The sequence below is a fragment of the Vespa crabro genome, chromosome 2, assembly GCF_910589235.1.
Source record: "Vespa crabro chromosome 2, iyVesCrab1.2, whole genome shotgun sequence".
Lineage (NCBI taxonomy): Eukaryota > Metazoa > Arthropoda > Insecta > Hymenoptera > Vespidae > Vespa > Vespa crabro.
Genome location: NC_060956.1, coordinates 16736541 through 16752923, shown reverse-complemented (window position 1 = coordinate 16752923; position 16383 = coordinate 16736541). Strand labels below are relative to the sequence as shown.

General features: G+C 31.8%; 2 protein-coding genes across 3 annotated transcripts in view; both read right to left on the bottom strand.

Annotated features, from left to right (window-relative positions):
* The window catches only part of LOC124422047 (collagen alpha-1(XV) chain), a 204594-nt gene extending 194761 nt beyond the window's left edge, over positions 1-9833 (bottom strand). For both annotated transcript variants that reach the window (XM_046957944.1, XM_046957945.1), the window contains exon 1: positions 9245-9833. In XM_046957944.1, coding sequence (XP_046813900.1) covers positions 9245-9255 — 11 coding nt within the window. In that variant the 5' untranslated portion in view covers positions 9256-9833. The remainder of the gene's footprint in view (positions 1-9244) is intronic.
* Positions 9834-15402: 5569 nt separating this feature from the next.
* The window catches only part of LOC124422050 (tRNA dimethylallyltransferase), a 101904-nt gene continuing 100923 nt past the window's right edge, over positions 15403-16383 (bottom strand). The window contains exons 8-10 of the mRNA XM_046957949.1: positions 16115-16228; positions 15807-15992; positions 15403-15732 (exon numbers count right to left, since the gene is read on the bottom strand). Coding sequence (XP_046813905.1) covers positions 15616-15732; positions 15807-15992; positions 16115-16228 — 417 coding nt within the window. The 3' untranslated portion in view covers positions 15403-15615. The remainder of the gene's footprint in view (positions 15733-15806; positions 15993-16114; positions 16229-16383) is intronic.

The window sequence follows — 16383 nt, the reverse complement described above, 5'->3', positions numbered from 1 at the left end:
GTCCTCGTCGACGACGACGAAATTTCCCGTTGATTCGAAGAGAAGAGAAGGGTGGGACTACAGGACAGAACTCATATTTCACGAAAATAATGAAATCGTAGGTGTGATACTTTGCATTGTCGACCTTCGTCGTTCAATGCATTGCTTTTCTACTAATTATGTGACCGATGTTTCACATACCAATTGTATATATGGCCATTATGATATTTACTCCGTTCCTTCAACAGAGACATATGTAAACTAAACCTTGAAAAGAAATATCTATTAAATAGTTATTTAATATAAAAAGTAAATTGTATAATTTGTCAAAATCTTTATAATACGGACAATATTCGTGTTGACACTGAATGGCTTACTATGAATTTTATAAAAACTTGAACTATTAATTATAATTGGTATCATATACGTAAAATAATAATAATAAATAATCTTTTATGAAAGCATTAAATTTAAACAACAAATGAAGTTCTCATTTTTAATAACAAATATATATGTATAACTCGTCTTTATATTTGTCAATTTTATTATTAATTTCTTTCGTATGTAGTCATAAATTATATAACAAACAATCATACATTATAATAGTGAAATTCATACGGTCACACGAGCAGGTTTAATTAGCAGAATTTTCTGAGAGCGTGATTGTTCATACATCCTCGCTCATTATCATCGTCCGAGCCAAATTCGTTTCGAGAGTCTGTGGAGAAATGGTAGGAAAAAGGAAAAAAAAAAGGGAAGAAGAAATGAAAGTGGTCGAAAGAGAACCTAAAATGACAAAGAGAAAAAGAGGAAGAGAGAGAGAGAGAGAAAGAGAGAGAGAGAGAGAGAGAGAGAGAGAGAGAGAGAGAGATGGTGAGGGAGAGAGAGGAAGTGAGGGAAAGAGAAACTGAGAGGATCTCCGCAGCATCCACGTTTATCGAGACACCTGCTACGAATTTCAAGTCACAGATGTAAGAAGAAGCACGCGTACAAATGCCGACAATGAAACGTGGAAAGTTGCCAACAATTCAACAAATAGAACGAACGTACAAGAGAGAGTAAGAGTGAGTAAGAGAGAGAGAGAGAAAGAGAGAGAGAGAGAGAGAAAGAGAGAGAGAGAGAGAAAGAGAGAGAGAGAGAGAGAGAGAGAGAGAGAGAGAGATAAAAAGAGAGACAGAGTGAAAGAGAGAGAGAGAAATTCGCCATGTTAGGCGCGCACGGAAGTGTGTATGGTGGGAGAGAGAGTAACTTGTTTTAGGAAGAGGTATCCAAACGGTTGATTCGAATTCTCATGCCCGGTAGAAGGGGTAAAAGCAATGAAACGAATGAACGTCGTTCCGGAAGAACGGACATTCCGGTTCGAAGGTTCAACGTTTCGTGCTGGAAATGTTAAACTTCAACCAACGAACTTGTTGGTATCGTCAAGATAATTAAACAAGGGTACACATGCTTAGTGGAAAAGTCAGAACGTAGTGTTAGAATGACAATGGAAGTAAACTTCTCGTGTTATTTTGTACCTTAATAAATAATAATAATAATGATGGCGATGATGATAATGATGATGATGATGATGATGATGATGATAATGATAATAATAATATAACACGGAAAAGAATGTTTTTTAACAGAACGATTTATAATTTTGTATCTTTTTCATTCGTTATGAAGTTTCATATTTTCATTCGTTAAAAAATTTCATATTTGTCGTCATATATGTATATATAAAGAATATTTTTTTACGAAACTAAACGACGTGCTATAAATTACGAATAACGTCATTGGAATTTATGTCTGCTTTCCATGACGTGCCTTCGTCCGTTGTTATCTAGACAATGAAGCGAGTTACTCAAGGGTCCATTATCCCTGAAGGGACAATCATAAATTAGCCTCTGCTATCTGACATACGGAAATCGTAAATACATAGTGATTTAACTAGGCGTTGATGGAAGGCGCGTTACCCTGATCGAGGAAAAATAAGGCGTTGCCCGTTACGGTCTTCAAACAATAAGGAGAGTAAATTATATATTCTAAAAGGGAAGAAATACTTAAAATAAGAACGAGATCTGTCGACCGTAAATAATATTATGAATATTTCACAAAAAAAAAAAAAAAAAAAAAAAAAAAAAAACAAAAAAGAAGTGATATAAATTATTAATGAGAAAATGTAGTTCGTTTGATCTTTAAAAATTATCACAGAAATCAATAAAAAAAAACAAATACAATTAATAAACCTATATATTATATAAATAATGAAAGAAATTAATTACCGATCATACAATTTCTAAACAATATTGAAATAAAATTACTTTGACTTTTCTATTAAGGATTAAACAAATACTGATATTTTCACAAAGTAGTAAGTTTACCGATTAGATGAACTTTGTACAGAGAAAAAATAAATATCATAATATGTAAGATCATGTTTAAACAAAAAGAAAATTAAAGTTATTGGTAAAATGGTAGGTACTCTTTAACGAAAATTTCCCCGGAGGAACGATATTTTCTTATTAGACACGCATGCGGTCTAATTATCTCGTAGCAGAGGTTGCCAAAGTCCTGGTGAACGTAAGAAAACTAACGTAGTGCATTCGAGCGCGTAGATCTTTCGTTAATTACTTTTTCTCGACCGCCAGCCGTCTCTTCGCTTCGTCTCATAAAAACTTCTTCAAAAGAGCTTTTATATTTTATCGCTAGCTATTCCAACAGTATTCAGAATTAAAATCGACTGAGTGAAAGAAAAAGAAGGAGAAAAAAAAATTATCTTTTGATTGTGACGGATCTCCAATAACAAGATGAGACTTATGGGATCGATTATGTTAAATGAAAAATGATATTTTTTCTACATCATAGATGTTCAATATTTCCTTGAAATTCAACGAGCACTATCCTAGATTAGATAGACGAATTATTTAGAATGTTATGTTGCATTAAAAGACTTGAGTATAAATGCAAGAGTTCAACTGAATTTATAGTTACACGCAAAATATCCATAGGTCTTTCCGCAGTAGAAACGCATTCGGCTCCTTTCTATTACTGGAATCTACAATGGTCCATAATTCATAGAGCGCGAGAGTCGTTACACGAGTAATTTATTTTTAGAATCTATTTGTAAGGAGAACTTTGGCTATCTCAGAATAGATACGATCGTTATAATAAAAATAGAAAATTATTATAACGATTGAATTTCTGATTTGCATTATTTATATATTAAATGTAAGAAAAAATAATAAATGTAAATAGGTATTAGAATTTACAAATTGTAAATTTTAAAACGTATACATTTTTATTTCAAGTAACAAATAAATAATATTCACGATATATATTAAATAAAATAAAAAAAAAAAAATAGATAATAGAATGTTCTAATAGCAGATTTTAAAACGAACATATTCTTATTTCAAATAACAAATAAATAATATTCATAATATATATTAAATAAAAGTAAAAAAAAAATAGATGTAAATAGATAATAAAATTTTCAAATTGTAGATTTTAAAGCGATTACATTTTTATTTTAAGGTAACATATAAATAATATTCATGCAATAACGTATTTAAAAATAACCTTCGTGAGTAACGATTTCGGAAAATTTTTAAGTATCTTCCATTTACGAAAATTCGCATATCGAATAATTGAAATCGCATCAATGAATAAATGTAAGAATGAGAATACATCGTATACGTGGGAGAAATCTACAGTAAAAGATACTGCGAACATTGAAAAGGGTCTAGCAATTTGTTTCCATTTGTTATTACACCATCCTGCAACTTTAAGACCGGTTTATACGAAGGCTCTCCATGTATCCTATAGTGTAAAGATTCGAAGAAGCCATTCGATTCCATATAATATAAATAAGTCGAAGATCGTTTTATATTTCGTCGATTGAACAACGATTACGATCATGATCTTTCTTCTATGGATATAGTTATTTCTTATTGAAGAACTTATTTGCTCGAAAGAACAATTATCCATTCTTTTCTAAATGGACAAACCGAAATTACATTGTAATTTAAAATGAATTTAAATAAAATTCAATGGATAAATTTTCGTATTTTATAAAATATTTCTCTCATTAATAATAATAATTAAAATAGAAATAATAAATTAGATTAGTAAAGTAAATTATCTAAATAATAGATAAAATAATTAAAATAATAATAATAAATTGTATTATTTTCTTAAAGTTACTTTTTTTACGGAAACGAAAATATATAATTATATTATTTTTTCTTTTTAATTATATTTATTCTACTAATTTCAAAATAGATGATTTATTCCTAGCACTTATCTCTCGATGTTTCTAAAATAAATCGTGAAATACTTACTTGTTTTTTTGTTTAATCTCACGTTGGTTTTACTAACATCTTATTTAATTCTTATTTAAGTAACATGTCATAATGAATAATAATAATAATAATAATAATAATAATAATAATAATAATAATAATAATAGTAATAGTAATAATAATAAAACAAGGATGTTCCTCCTGGATAAGAAAGCAAAGTGGATCGTTAACATATCTGAGAATTTACGATAACAGCATCGTAAAGTCGTCGGGAGTATGGTGAAAAGAGCGAAGTTCACGCCGAAGGAAACATCTTTTTTAAGTAAATAACTTTTTTCTTTGGTGAAACGTGCGGTTATAAAGAATTGCAGCGTTGAAGAGGGAATATTTGAGGAGGACAAAATGAGTTGCCGTGCTTCAGACGTATTTTTTGCATTTTACGTTAGTACTGCGTTTACATTTAAAATAAAAGAAAATGAAAGAGAGAGGGAGAAAAAGAGTGAGAGAGAGAGAGAGGGGGGGCATATAAAATTACACATTCACGTTACGTGTATAAAATAGTATTGTTACAATTAAACGAGTAAATTTGAACTTAGTAAGATAATCGTATGACAGGTTAATAAATAGATTTTTCTATCTATGCACTGAGTTACTGAAAAATTCAAAGTTTAAAACACTTTTAACGTATTAAACGCGAAACACAATTATTTCGAATTATCAAAATAATGCAATTCTCGTAAAGAATTAAATATCAAAGAAGAATGTTTTTTTTTTTTCGTTTGAAAAACAATAACAATCAATGAAATAACAACCAGATATTACAACTAGGAGAGATATAGAATTGGGTGTCGTAAACCAATATTTACTATCCATACACTTGCAGCAGTTTGAAAAAATAGTACAAAAAAAAAAAGTACAATCGACAATAACTCGCAAAGTTTTACAACCCTTTCCGCACGAGTTGCTGTGGAAGTATTTATCGCTTTTCATTTTGCTGCGATTTTCAACTTCTCCCCTTCTCCTTTTTCCTCCCTATCGTTCTTTCTTTCTCTTTCTCTTCTTTCTTTCCTATCGTTTCCTCTTTTTCCTTCTTACATTTCTTCCTTATCGTTCTCTCTCTTTCACTCTTTCTCTCTCTTTCTTTTCTTTATCCTTCTATTTCCTACTTTTCCTTTTTTCATTTTCCGTCTTCCTTTTTCTCCTTCATCCTCCTTCATCTACCGCAAGAGAAAATTTTATTTACGATTTCGTCGACTTCGACAACGTGCAATACGAAATTCCAAGATTCGTTTACGAGCGTCGTTTGGATCAAGCCACGTGCTCTGAGGACCGCGAGGGTGGCCTATCCACCCGTTTCTATGTACGTGTGTTGTTTCATAACTGCGTGCGCCTACCCGGCTCTCTCTCTCTCTCTCTCTCTCACTCTCTCTCTCTTGCTCTCGTTCTCTCTCTCTCTCTCTCTCTTGCTCTCGTTCTCTCTCTCTCTCTCTCTCTCTCTTGCTCTCGTTCTCTCTCTCTCTCTCTCTCTCTCTTGCTCTCGTTCGCTCTCTCTCACATAGTAACATACACATTTATACACACACTCTTTAAATGAGAGTATGCATGGATGACACGAGCGAACACGTGCACCGAATACCGGCCGTTCGTGCGAGGCCACCGACTCGTAAATACGATCTGTACAGGATTAACGCGAGGTCGTCACATGGCACGCGTGTTTCAGCTAGTTTTTTCCTACTCTGAAACGATCTCTAGTATGTTTCTAAGCGGGAGGGGATAAAAAGCACGTGATTTTACTTTCATCAACATGAGAAACGTTCTAAGAAGCCATACTCAATTTATTTATTTTCTTCGATTTTTCTTCGTTTCTCCTTCTCTTTTTCTTTCTTTCTTTTTCTTTTTTTTTTCAATCGAGTACCTATCAGTTGATCTTAATTCCCTTTTTTCTTTTCCTTTTTCTTTCTTTTTATCGACGTCCAAATCTCTCGAATGGTCCACGATTTAACCCTTATCCGTTAGAATGCCAAGCGATGCGATTACGCTTGTCCTATTCAATGCCTAAAAATGTCAATCAGTTGGTCCGTAGTAGTCATACTAATTGTACGCTCGTATTTTGTTGATGCATGTCTTTACCGTTTATAGATGCAATATTTTCATTATACTTATACTCATAGGAATAACCACGATAACAAGAAATTCGATGAGACAACACTTTTATTACTTATAAGTAAAATAAACAGCACGATCATGGCATTTGGCATCTTTCGACGTGGAATTAGAGAAGCACAAACTACAACGCAATTTTCGATTGGAGTTTTACAAAGAATCATGGTTCTCAAACGATTATATATTACAAAAAGAAAAATTTAATCCTCTTATTTATTATTCCGAGATATTATCGAATGATATTCTCTTTATTTTTTCAAATTTATATCCATTTTTTCTCATTTATTTTATCATTTTATTCAAGGCAACAAATAAATTCGTATAATTGTGTAACGCAATATACGTAAATGTAAAACAAACGAATCTAATTAAAAATTCTAAGAAAATAATTTCCTATGTATTTCTCTATAAGTGTTTCAAATTTACAATTTAAAACGAACGCACTAGTGTCGTAGATTTTCCGTGATATATTTGAGCAGAACGTATTTATTCGCTCGGTAGTGGCCAATATAAAACGTTAAACGCGCAACAGTTGTGGTTCCGATCGTATAAAGTCGATCTTCCAATGTGGTAGCAAGCTTGTCCGGTAATGACAATGTCTCTATCTCCGATCGTTTTTTTCTCTTTTTCTCTTGTTTGTCTTACGAGAAGAAACGCGAAACTAGCGAACTGGTCAATTGATATCGGGATTTAACTTCATTCAAAGAAAACAAAGGGACGTGCTTTAAACAACAGGATATTTGTTCTTTCCAAGTTGATAACGCAATTTTCTCGAGTCTTTCTCTCGCTTTCTCTATTTCTCGATTCTTTACTTCTTTTCCACTAAAGACAGCCACGTAACGAAACAAACATTCTGCCAATATCAGAAAGTAATCTTACCGGTTAAACTTTTCCGGATAGCAAAGATCGAGATATCTCTTCGATGCTTTGCAACTACTTTCAATAGATACATTCAAGAAAATAAACCACATCGTTGTCAAGATTGAAAGATAAATTGAAAAGTCAAGAAAAGTTTAACTTAGCGTATCACCAGATATATTCATATCGAGATATCATGTAGATCAAATCTGTTTTCCATTGACAGGATGAAATCAAAGTATAATACAGATAACAAGAAGACAATGATTCATTAAAACCAACAAGTATTGTTGAAAAGTATTTACACCAACATGTATGTAAGAAAATTAAAAGAATTATGGCGTAATATCGATTATCATGTTTAAAGATAAATCTTACGAAACTCAATTCGAAATTCAACAAGCATACATATATATATATATACATATATATATATATATATATATATATATATATATATATATATGCTATCAACATCAGAGGACAAGCACGTTTTTGATCCCATGTAATCTGATCATTTGTGAAAATCGGTTATCGTACGTGTAAAAGAAAGTCGGTCCTTCTAATCAAGCGACCCTAACGCAAAACACAAGGCTCATAAGATCCAAGCTTAACACGTTCTCGAAAAGTACCTAACGACTATAACATAAATCTGACATGATCCTACGTAAAATCAGACATTTAATCTATGCTTAAAGAGGAAATAAAGTGAGTAGACGAATCTTTGTAGATTTTTATTAAAAGGAAAAAAGAAAAAATGAAAAACGTTCTGTATTTATTGCAAGAGAAAAGGAAAAAAGAAGATTAGATGGAAAGAGGGTAAAAAGAGAGAGAGAGAGAGAGAGAGAGAGAAAGAAAAAAAGAGAGAGAGGAAAGGAAGAGTCTGAGGCATGTAGTATGATATCGTTAGAAATTTATGAAAGCTCTCAAGGTAGATCGTGATAGAACGAGAGAAGAGCCTCCGATTCTCTTACGATCGAGCGTTATTATACAATGAAATTAATCGGCCGCTTTAAAATCGATAAGGTCACATCTCTGTTAATTAAATGCTATTACAAAGGTAGTTTCGGAGAACGTTTAACCGCTAATGGTGCCAGTTTGAACCCTTTCCCATCCTCTATTCGCCATCTTCCTACGCTACTAACTATCACTACTAGTCCGTGTAAAAGGAACGTATAACGTGTCTATGTATCCATGTACTTACATATGTATGTCTTTAGTACGTACGTTGTACGTAAGAAACATACCGATAAGCACAGTGCATCGTGCGTACGAATACCCTTTCTCCATTCCGGAGATTAATACCGTCTACTACTTTGAATCTCTCCTAAACGTTCTTCCCTTCGTGGAATCGAATCGCATATAACAAGTTGGAAAGAGAAAGAGAAAGAGAAAGAGAGATAACGTTGCTTTGACCGATAACACGATTTACCAAGGAATTTCCATATCAAGACGAAGCGTTCGAATGCTTTTCGAATAAACGATCTCAAATCAATTTATTCGTAGTACCTATTTCCTCTCTCGTAAAAGCAAATTCAATGGTATTTGCACGTATTTATGTCGAATTCGATTTATTACAATATTGATTACGGTGAGTTCGTTTAATGAAAAATTAAAGAAAAATCAATGGGAAATAATACTTTCATTTGTCGAATTAATCATTACGATGAATTACTAGATATATAAGAAAATGATATATTCAATCAATGAAGGAAGATTTATCGGACAGTATCTTGTAAACTTCCGGAGAGAGCTACCTGTAGCTCATTCACCCTCGCCAACGTTTAACCCCTTTAATTCGTCTCCCTCCAATTACCACCCTCGACTGCTCTCGACCGCATGCTGTAAACTAGACTTTCTCTTTCTCTCTCTCTCTTTCGTATAGATACATACGTATCATGCGCACTATCTCTCTCTCTTTCTCCCTCTCTTTTTCTCTCTTTCTCAACTATACTCACCTAGACCACATATTGAGTCATTCCATCAGCATGACAGGTGGTTAATCTCGTAGGCCTCTTTTTACCTCTCCTCTTCTTCTTCTTCTTCTTCTTCTTCTTCTTTTTATTATTCTTCGGACCACACGCACAAATACACAGTGAAACAATTATCTATCTCTTTCTCTTTTCGACACCTCGACCTTTGGGCTTCGAAGGATATAAAAAAATGAATAACAATTGTGGCAATACCACAGCAAATCCAATACCAGAAACAAATAAGAGAGAAAGATAAAATAAAGAATTATATGTAATAGTGGAAATATTGAGAAAAGGTGAATAGTGAAAAAGCGACGGTGGCGACGCTAATATCCAAGGTCGGACCTTGTCTATAAGAGAGGTCAACCTTTCCTAGTCCTTAACTTACACCGATTAGCCTCGATTCTCGACCTTTTCTGGGACGATTGAATCGATCGGCGAATTGAAGTTCAAGGACTCGCGGAAGGACTCCTAGTCCGTGTCCAATCCGTTCCACGGTTCGCCACTCACTGACAACGGCTTCTCTTTCGTCACTCTTGCCTTCCTTTCTTTCTTTATTTTTCTCTATCCCTCTCCTCTTCTTCCTCTCTCTCTGTCTCTTTCTCTTCTTCCCTTCTTTACATATATATATATATATATATATACTTTATATATATATATATATATTTCTCTCGTTTTCTATGTGTCTGTATATATATATATATATTTTCTTTTTATATCTCTTTTTTTAAATCTTATTTTTCATGTAGAATTCTTCAAGAAAAGTTGAATAGAGACACGACCGTTCTTTATCTGTACGACGGAAACGCAAGCCGGCGAGTGCGAATGATCGCACGGCGCTCGAGATGGCTAAGCTCGTTGTATGTCCTTCTCTCTCTTTCTCTCTCTCTCTCTCTCTTTCTCTTTCTGGGTTTGTCTCTCTTACACTCTCGTTCGCTTCAGAATACCTATCTTTCTCCTTCTCTTTCTCTTTCTCTCTCTCTTTCCTTCTCGGTTTCTCGCGACGCGTCCCGGCACTTTCTCGCGCTCGTGTGCCGGCCTCCGTGTGGCGCCTGATTCAAATTCCCTCCCCACGTGGTGGCGACGGCGTCGTACGCGCGACTGCCGTACAAACGACGCCAGGCGTCAGCCAGTGCGTCGCCATCTCGCGACTCCTACCGATACTTTTGTCTCTTTTTAACTTTATCTCTCTTTCTCTCTCGTGCCCTTACTGTATTTAATCTACATCTCCTACGATACATGTTATCATTAAATATCTTCTGTTATGTTTTCTATTTTGTTTTCTCTCTATCTCTCTCTCTCTCTCTCTCACTCTCTCTCTCTCTTCTTGGAAAGTTAAAATTTCGTTATGAAAGCAGTGTTTCATACATTTTATCTATCGAATACGTTGTATATTACTTTTTATTGATCCTCTTATTTTATTTTATTTCGTTTTTTTCATTTATATAGCACAGCTCTATTTCATATAAAAAGTATATATATATATATATATATATATATATATATATATGTATATATTTTTTTAATTAAAAATGAAACAAAATAGCTTATTATATATTTAATCTGAGAATTTAAGGTAGATTATATTTTATTATTATTATTTACACATATATATATATATACACATATATATATATATATATATATATATATATATATATATTATTAAGTTTATATTTTGTTTACTACTATCACATTTCTTCATGAAAAGTGATTATTTTGAATTTTTTCCTTACCACTTGAGAGATTACGATCCACGTATAGAATTTCTAAAAAGAGATTGCTGACGTTTTGATCTCTCTTTGATCTCCGTTTCCATTCCGACACTTCGGATTAATACACGTCGCTACGCATTATATAACTTTAAATTCAAAGTACATTAAACGCGAAGGATTCATTCCGAACGAAAGAGACGACAGTAAGAAATAAAGTCGGATGTTGAATACGTAATAAGAACTGATCTCTCTTTGCATTATCTTGCAGAAGCTTTTATATATATATATATATATAACTCGGATTTTCTCAGTACTCTAATTGTAAGTATACGAAAAATGTAGAGAAAGGAAATCCCTTCGAAGAAAAACATGATAGAAATATTAAATAATTTCATCATTACAGTATTAATTTATATGCTCTGGGAATACTATTCCTTCGATATTTTATGATTGTAAGATATATGAAGAAAAAGTAGATTTAAAGAATACTATTACTAAACTAGTAGATAAAACTTTGTTCATCACTGATATTAAAAATTTTTGTAACAATATGACGCATTTAAAGAATTACTGATCTTTGAATGACGAGTAAAACTTTACGTATAACTTTTATTAGGTTCTTCGTTATTAACCCATTGGTGGATATTACAATAGTTACTATTTGAAAGGAAATGAATTTATTAATACTTTTATATTTCGAAATCATTCAGATAATAACTTATTGTTATTGTTATTAATATTATTATTATTATTATTATTATTATTATTATTATTATTATTTTTATTATTATTATTTTTATGATCGTATATTACTGTGTTCGTCATTGTGTAAGAGTATTAAACCAAGCCATATACACGCCACAACAAGATACCCTTTATGTCTGTTTATGTTCTTCACTTCTTACAAGCCCTTTCTTGAACCCCCACAAACTCTTTAGAATAAACCCATCTCTTCCTTTAATTTTTTTTTTATCCGAGAATTTGTATTGCATTTCAAAATCTTCTCTTGCCACTTAAAAATCAATTACTTTTACGGAATCGCAGCAACACGATAAAAGTACACATTTCAATGTAAAATTTCCCATTATTGTGGTGTTTGGAGATTAACTTATATTGCTTCCTGATTACACCTGAACACAGTACCTAATATTCGTAATTAAAATAAAATTTTTAATGAAAATTTTCGTAAAAATTTCATTGAAAAATTTTTGTAAAAACTTTATTTAAAATAATTAAATGAAATCAAATCAAAAGATGTTTCTTTTTATAGTCATTCTTATTAAACAATAAAATATGCCTGATATCTGTTTAATTTTTATCATTATATTATCGATTGATTGTTGATTGTTGATGAAAAAAGAAAAAGAAAAGAAATGATCAAGTCAATATCTTTGTCGGAACGTGCATGTTAACGAATTAGTCACGGCCGGAGGAGCATTCACGATGTACGATAGGAATGATTGGCACATCGAAAGCGGACGTGACGTTTTCGTAGCGATAAAAGCGGTTTCCTCTTCTTTCGTTCGTTTACAAGGAGATAATTATAGCTCAACAACGAGAAACAAACGCATCTTTCCACTTCTTCGACTTTTTCTCTATCTTCCTTTATTACCCGTTAAGCTCGTTCATTCATCCGACCTCGTCCATTCATCTTTATATTCAAACGATGAACTTTGGCATTCGAATTACCGCGACACGGTCAGTGCAAGGGTACGCTTCAATCGATTGCACTACGCAAACGTGTGATAACGACAGACACTTTGCAGAAACAATTTTCTCTCTGTAATATTATCGCATACAGATAAGAAATATAATTAGATTCGAATAAATTAGTGAATCGAATAATTTACGACATGTGTGTATGTGTTCCAACATTAAAACAATATGTTAATTATATCTATTAATAAAGTTTATCGAAAAACATCTGTTCGAACAAAAAAAAAGAAAAAAAAAAAAAAAAAAGAGAAAAAGAGAAAAAAAGAAAGAGAAAAAAAGAATCGTGTAATAAAATCTGTTGAAAAATATATTTGAAAAATATCAATCCATCTAACCATTTATCATGGCCCAAAAAAATATTCATTTAACGACCAGACGAATTACTAAAACTCATTTGAAATACACTTTAATGAATCATAAGGCAAGTGACCAAATTTACCAGTCACCGTCGTTGAATTTCATGGACGAATTAAATGTTAGGAATCGAATAAATTACCACGCCCATTTACTGTGAGTCAAATTGCTAAAGAGGTCACGCGAAGAAATCAAAAGGTATTCGGATTGGTTAGCATTAATGAGACGCGTTTCGACGTTAGGAAGAAAACGAAGACGACGACGTTACTAAGTGACAGTGAAACGTATCGACTTGCGACATCTTCGACTGTATGTTTAAATTCGATCGAACGACCGATCACTTTTAAAACTTTCTTACGAGTCGATTATATCTGATCGATAATTCATCTAATAAATATTTATAACGAACGAATAATTAACAATCACTTTTATCGATTTTCTTCCTCTATTTAATGGAATTTTATTGATAAATAAATATCGAAATATTTTTTTATCCTGTCAATACTCTGATCATTCTTTTTATAAACTATATATAAATCCGATTTGAAATGATCGGTGTATCGTAGGAAATTCAAGGATTATTAACAACCATGCACGTTAACACAGTCGAGTGATCATGAATCGATTGCACATTGATATGGATTCAAACAGTATATGCATAGTAATCCCTTTGTCGTCAATCCCGAGTTTCACGAATCGTAAGCCTTGCTGTATGCCTAAAGATCGTTCGAATGGTTCTAAGTTGTCGAATTCGATTGGATCTGTATAATACCATAGTCCTTTAGATTTTATCCATTTCATTGTTATAACGTTATGTTATTAATGTTCAGGCAATCGTATTTTTCTAATACTGTATACGCTATACGCGCGAGAATTTAATTGTTACATATATTCAATAAATTTAATCTTTCTATTACTATGACAAACATCAAATTTGTGCAAAGTATAAATTTCAATTTAAAATACAGTTTGAAGATTAATAAATAAAAAATATTTTATTCTATCGAGGAACACCAACGTCGTCAACTTTCTCATTTCGAATATTCCAATGGATTATACGAGATTGAATCTGATGTCAAACGGGCAGACAAGCGTCTCACGTACCTATAAATGATCGTATCATATTATCCAATTTTTTTTTATTTCCTTAGAATAACCCTGACGGACAAATTCAATAATGATAATAATAATAATAATAATAATAATAATAATAACAATAATAATGATGATGATGATTATAACAATAATCATGATAACGATAATAATTTGATTTTCTGATGTGTTTTTTAGAAAATAGTCATAAAGAAAAAATGAAAAAGATAATAAAATACTTTCTGTAAACATGTTAAAATAATTCAATCACAATGATCTAACTACGGGCCATTAATAGTTATTAGGATTATAGACAAATATTTTTTTATTCTTGCTTATTAATCCAAATTGCAACGAAACAGAATATTGGCAAATATTCTATAGTGCATAGGAATACAGTCAATATTGAATACGATGAGAACACGCGACGCGTTCGAAATGCGTAGTGAACATCGATTCATCGTAGATTCGCTACTAGACACGAACCTTTTCCATAGAAACTGAGAACTATTTCAAAGGCAATGGCGGCTGCGAATTCACGTTAATTGAAATTGTAAAGTGGCCGAACGAGGAAACTCGCCAGTTTGCCCACCTGTGCCTCTGTAATTAAACTTCGTATTAAGCGCACAGACGAAACCTTTGGTATTTTACATCGTATAAAATCCGTTAACTAGGCGAGACAAAATGTCACGTAAGTATTAAATGTTTGATAAAGGAACATGACAAAGATTATAATTAAAAGCGAATAAAAAAATTAAGGAAGAATTCGACAAAAAATATGATTATATACATGTATATGTATATACATACGCATACGCGCGTTTGTTTTTAAATTTAAAGGGAAAAATAAATGATTTTATAAAAATAAATGTTACCTCTTTCATTATAAATGATAGCTGCAAACTTCCAACGAGATAGTATACTAAAGAAATATGTAATTTCACGACTAAGATTGTAAATAATAATTATTTCTATTAGTTAATAATTAATACTAATTGATTCCCAATGAACGTTGAAATATCATTTAATTCTGTAGAAGAAATTATTTGAAATATATTATAATCACTGAAAGTTTTACCGACCGTAGATATAGAAACTCCCTTGATAATGTTGACTTACATTATATGTTTGAAAGTTGAAAGACGTTTTAATAATATATTCATAATATTACTAAATAAAGCATTTAATCAATACACTCTTCTATTATCATTTTGTGTGCTATAATTACATCATAAATTTATTGTTTAAAATTACTGAAAAAGAATGTTCTGCATGAACGTCTTATGGTACTTTAATATAAAAAAGTAAAACTACATTATCTTATATCGATACAATACCAATCTAGCTTATCGACCATTGCTAAATACTTCCATTCAAAAATATAAAAATTACTTATCTTTATAATAGTCAAATATATATCTATTGATATACATATATACAATATTGTATCAATGAAATCTGGTATCAATCTATGAGAATTTAATTTCCGGAATTTTGTTTTTCAATTTTTCTCATGCGTTGCAAAATTTTCTTATGCTTTAATCCATTTATATGTGCATTCCATTGCAATTCACCAATGAATATTCTTTCACAAATCTGAAACAAATAATAATAAAATAAGAAATCCTGATTAACTATGAAATCAATAAAAATTAAAAATGTCTACTCACTTCGCAATAATGTTGCACTTCATTACTGCTATCAGTATTTTTCTGATTCTCGACATTTTCATTAATAGGTTTTTCTTCTGGTTTTTCACCTCGTAATATCGTAGAAATTATTGAGACAGCTTTATCAAAAACATTTGATTTCCATTGAGTCAAATCGGTGCAGTCCAATACATACAATGGTGGTACCTGATATATACATGACATGTATATATATATATATACATACATACATACATACATACACGTGAATATAGAAATATAAGAATATAAAAAACAAACTTAATGTATAAAATACATATATCGTATACCTGTCTATCGGTTCGACGCATTAAGCGATTCCTGATCCATTTTTGTTGATTATTAGCATATCTTCTTGTAACCATTTTCAAATCGTCTAAACCTTGTTTAAGTAGCTTCTCTGCCTAAAACAAATATTCGGAGAATTATAAGAGACGTTGCCTTACAAAAAGAGTTCAGTTAATGTGGTCGAGTTAATTTTTGGAGGTAGAAACAAAAAGAACGAGACAGAAAGAGGACGAGATAGAAAGAGAGAGAGAGAGGGGGTAAGGGCTCTATT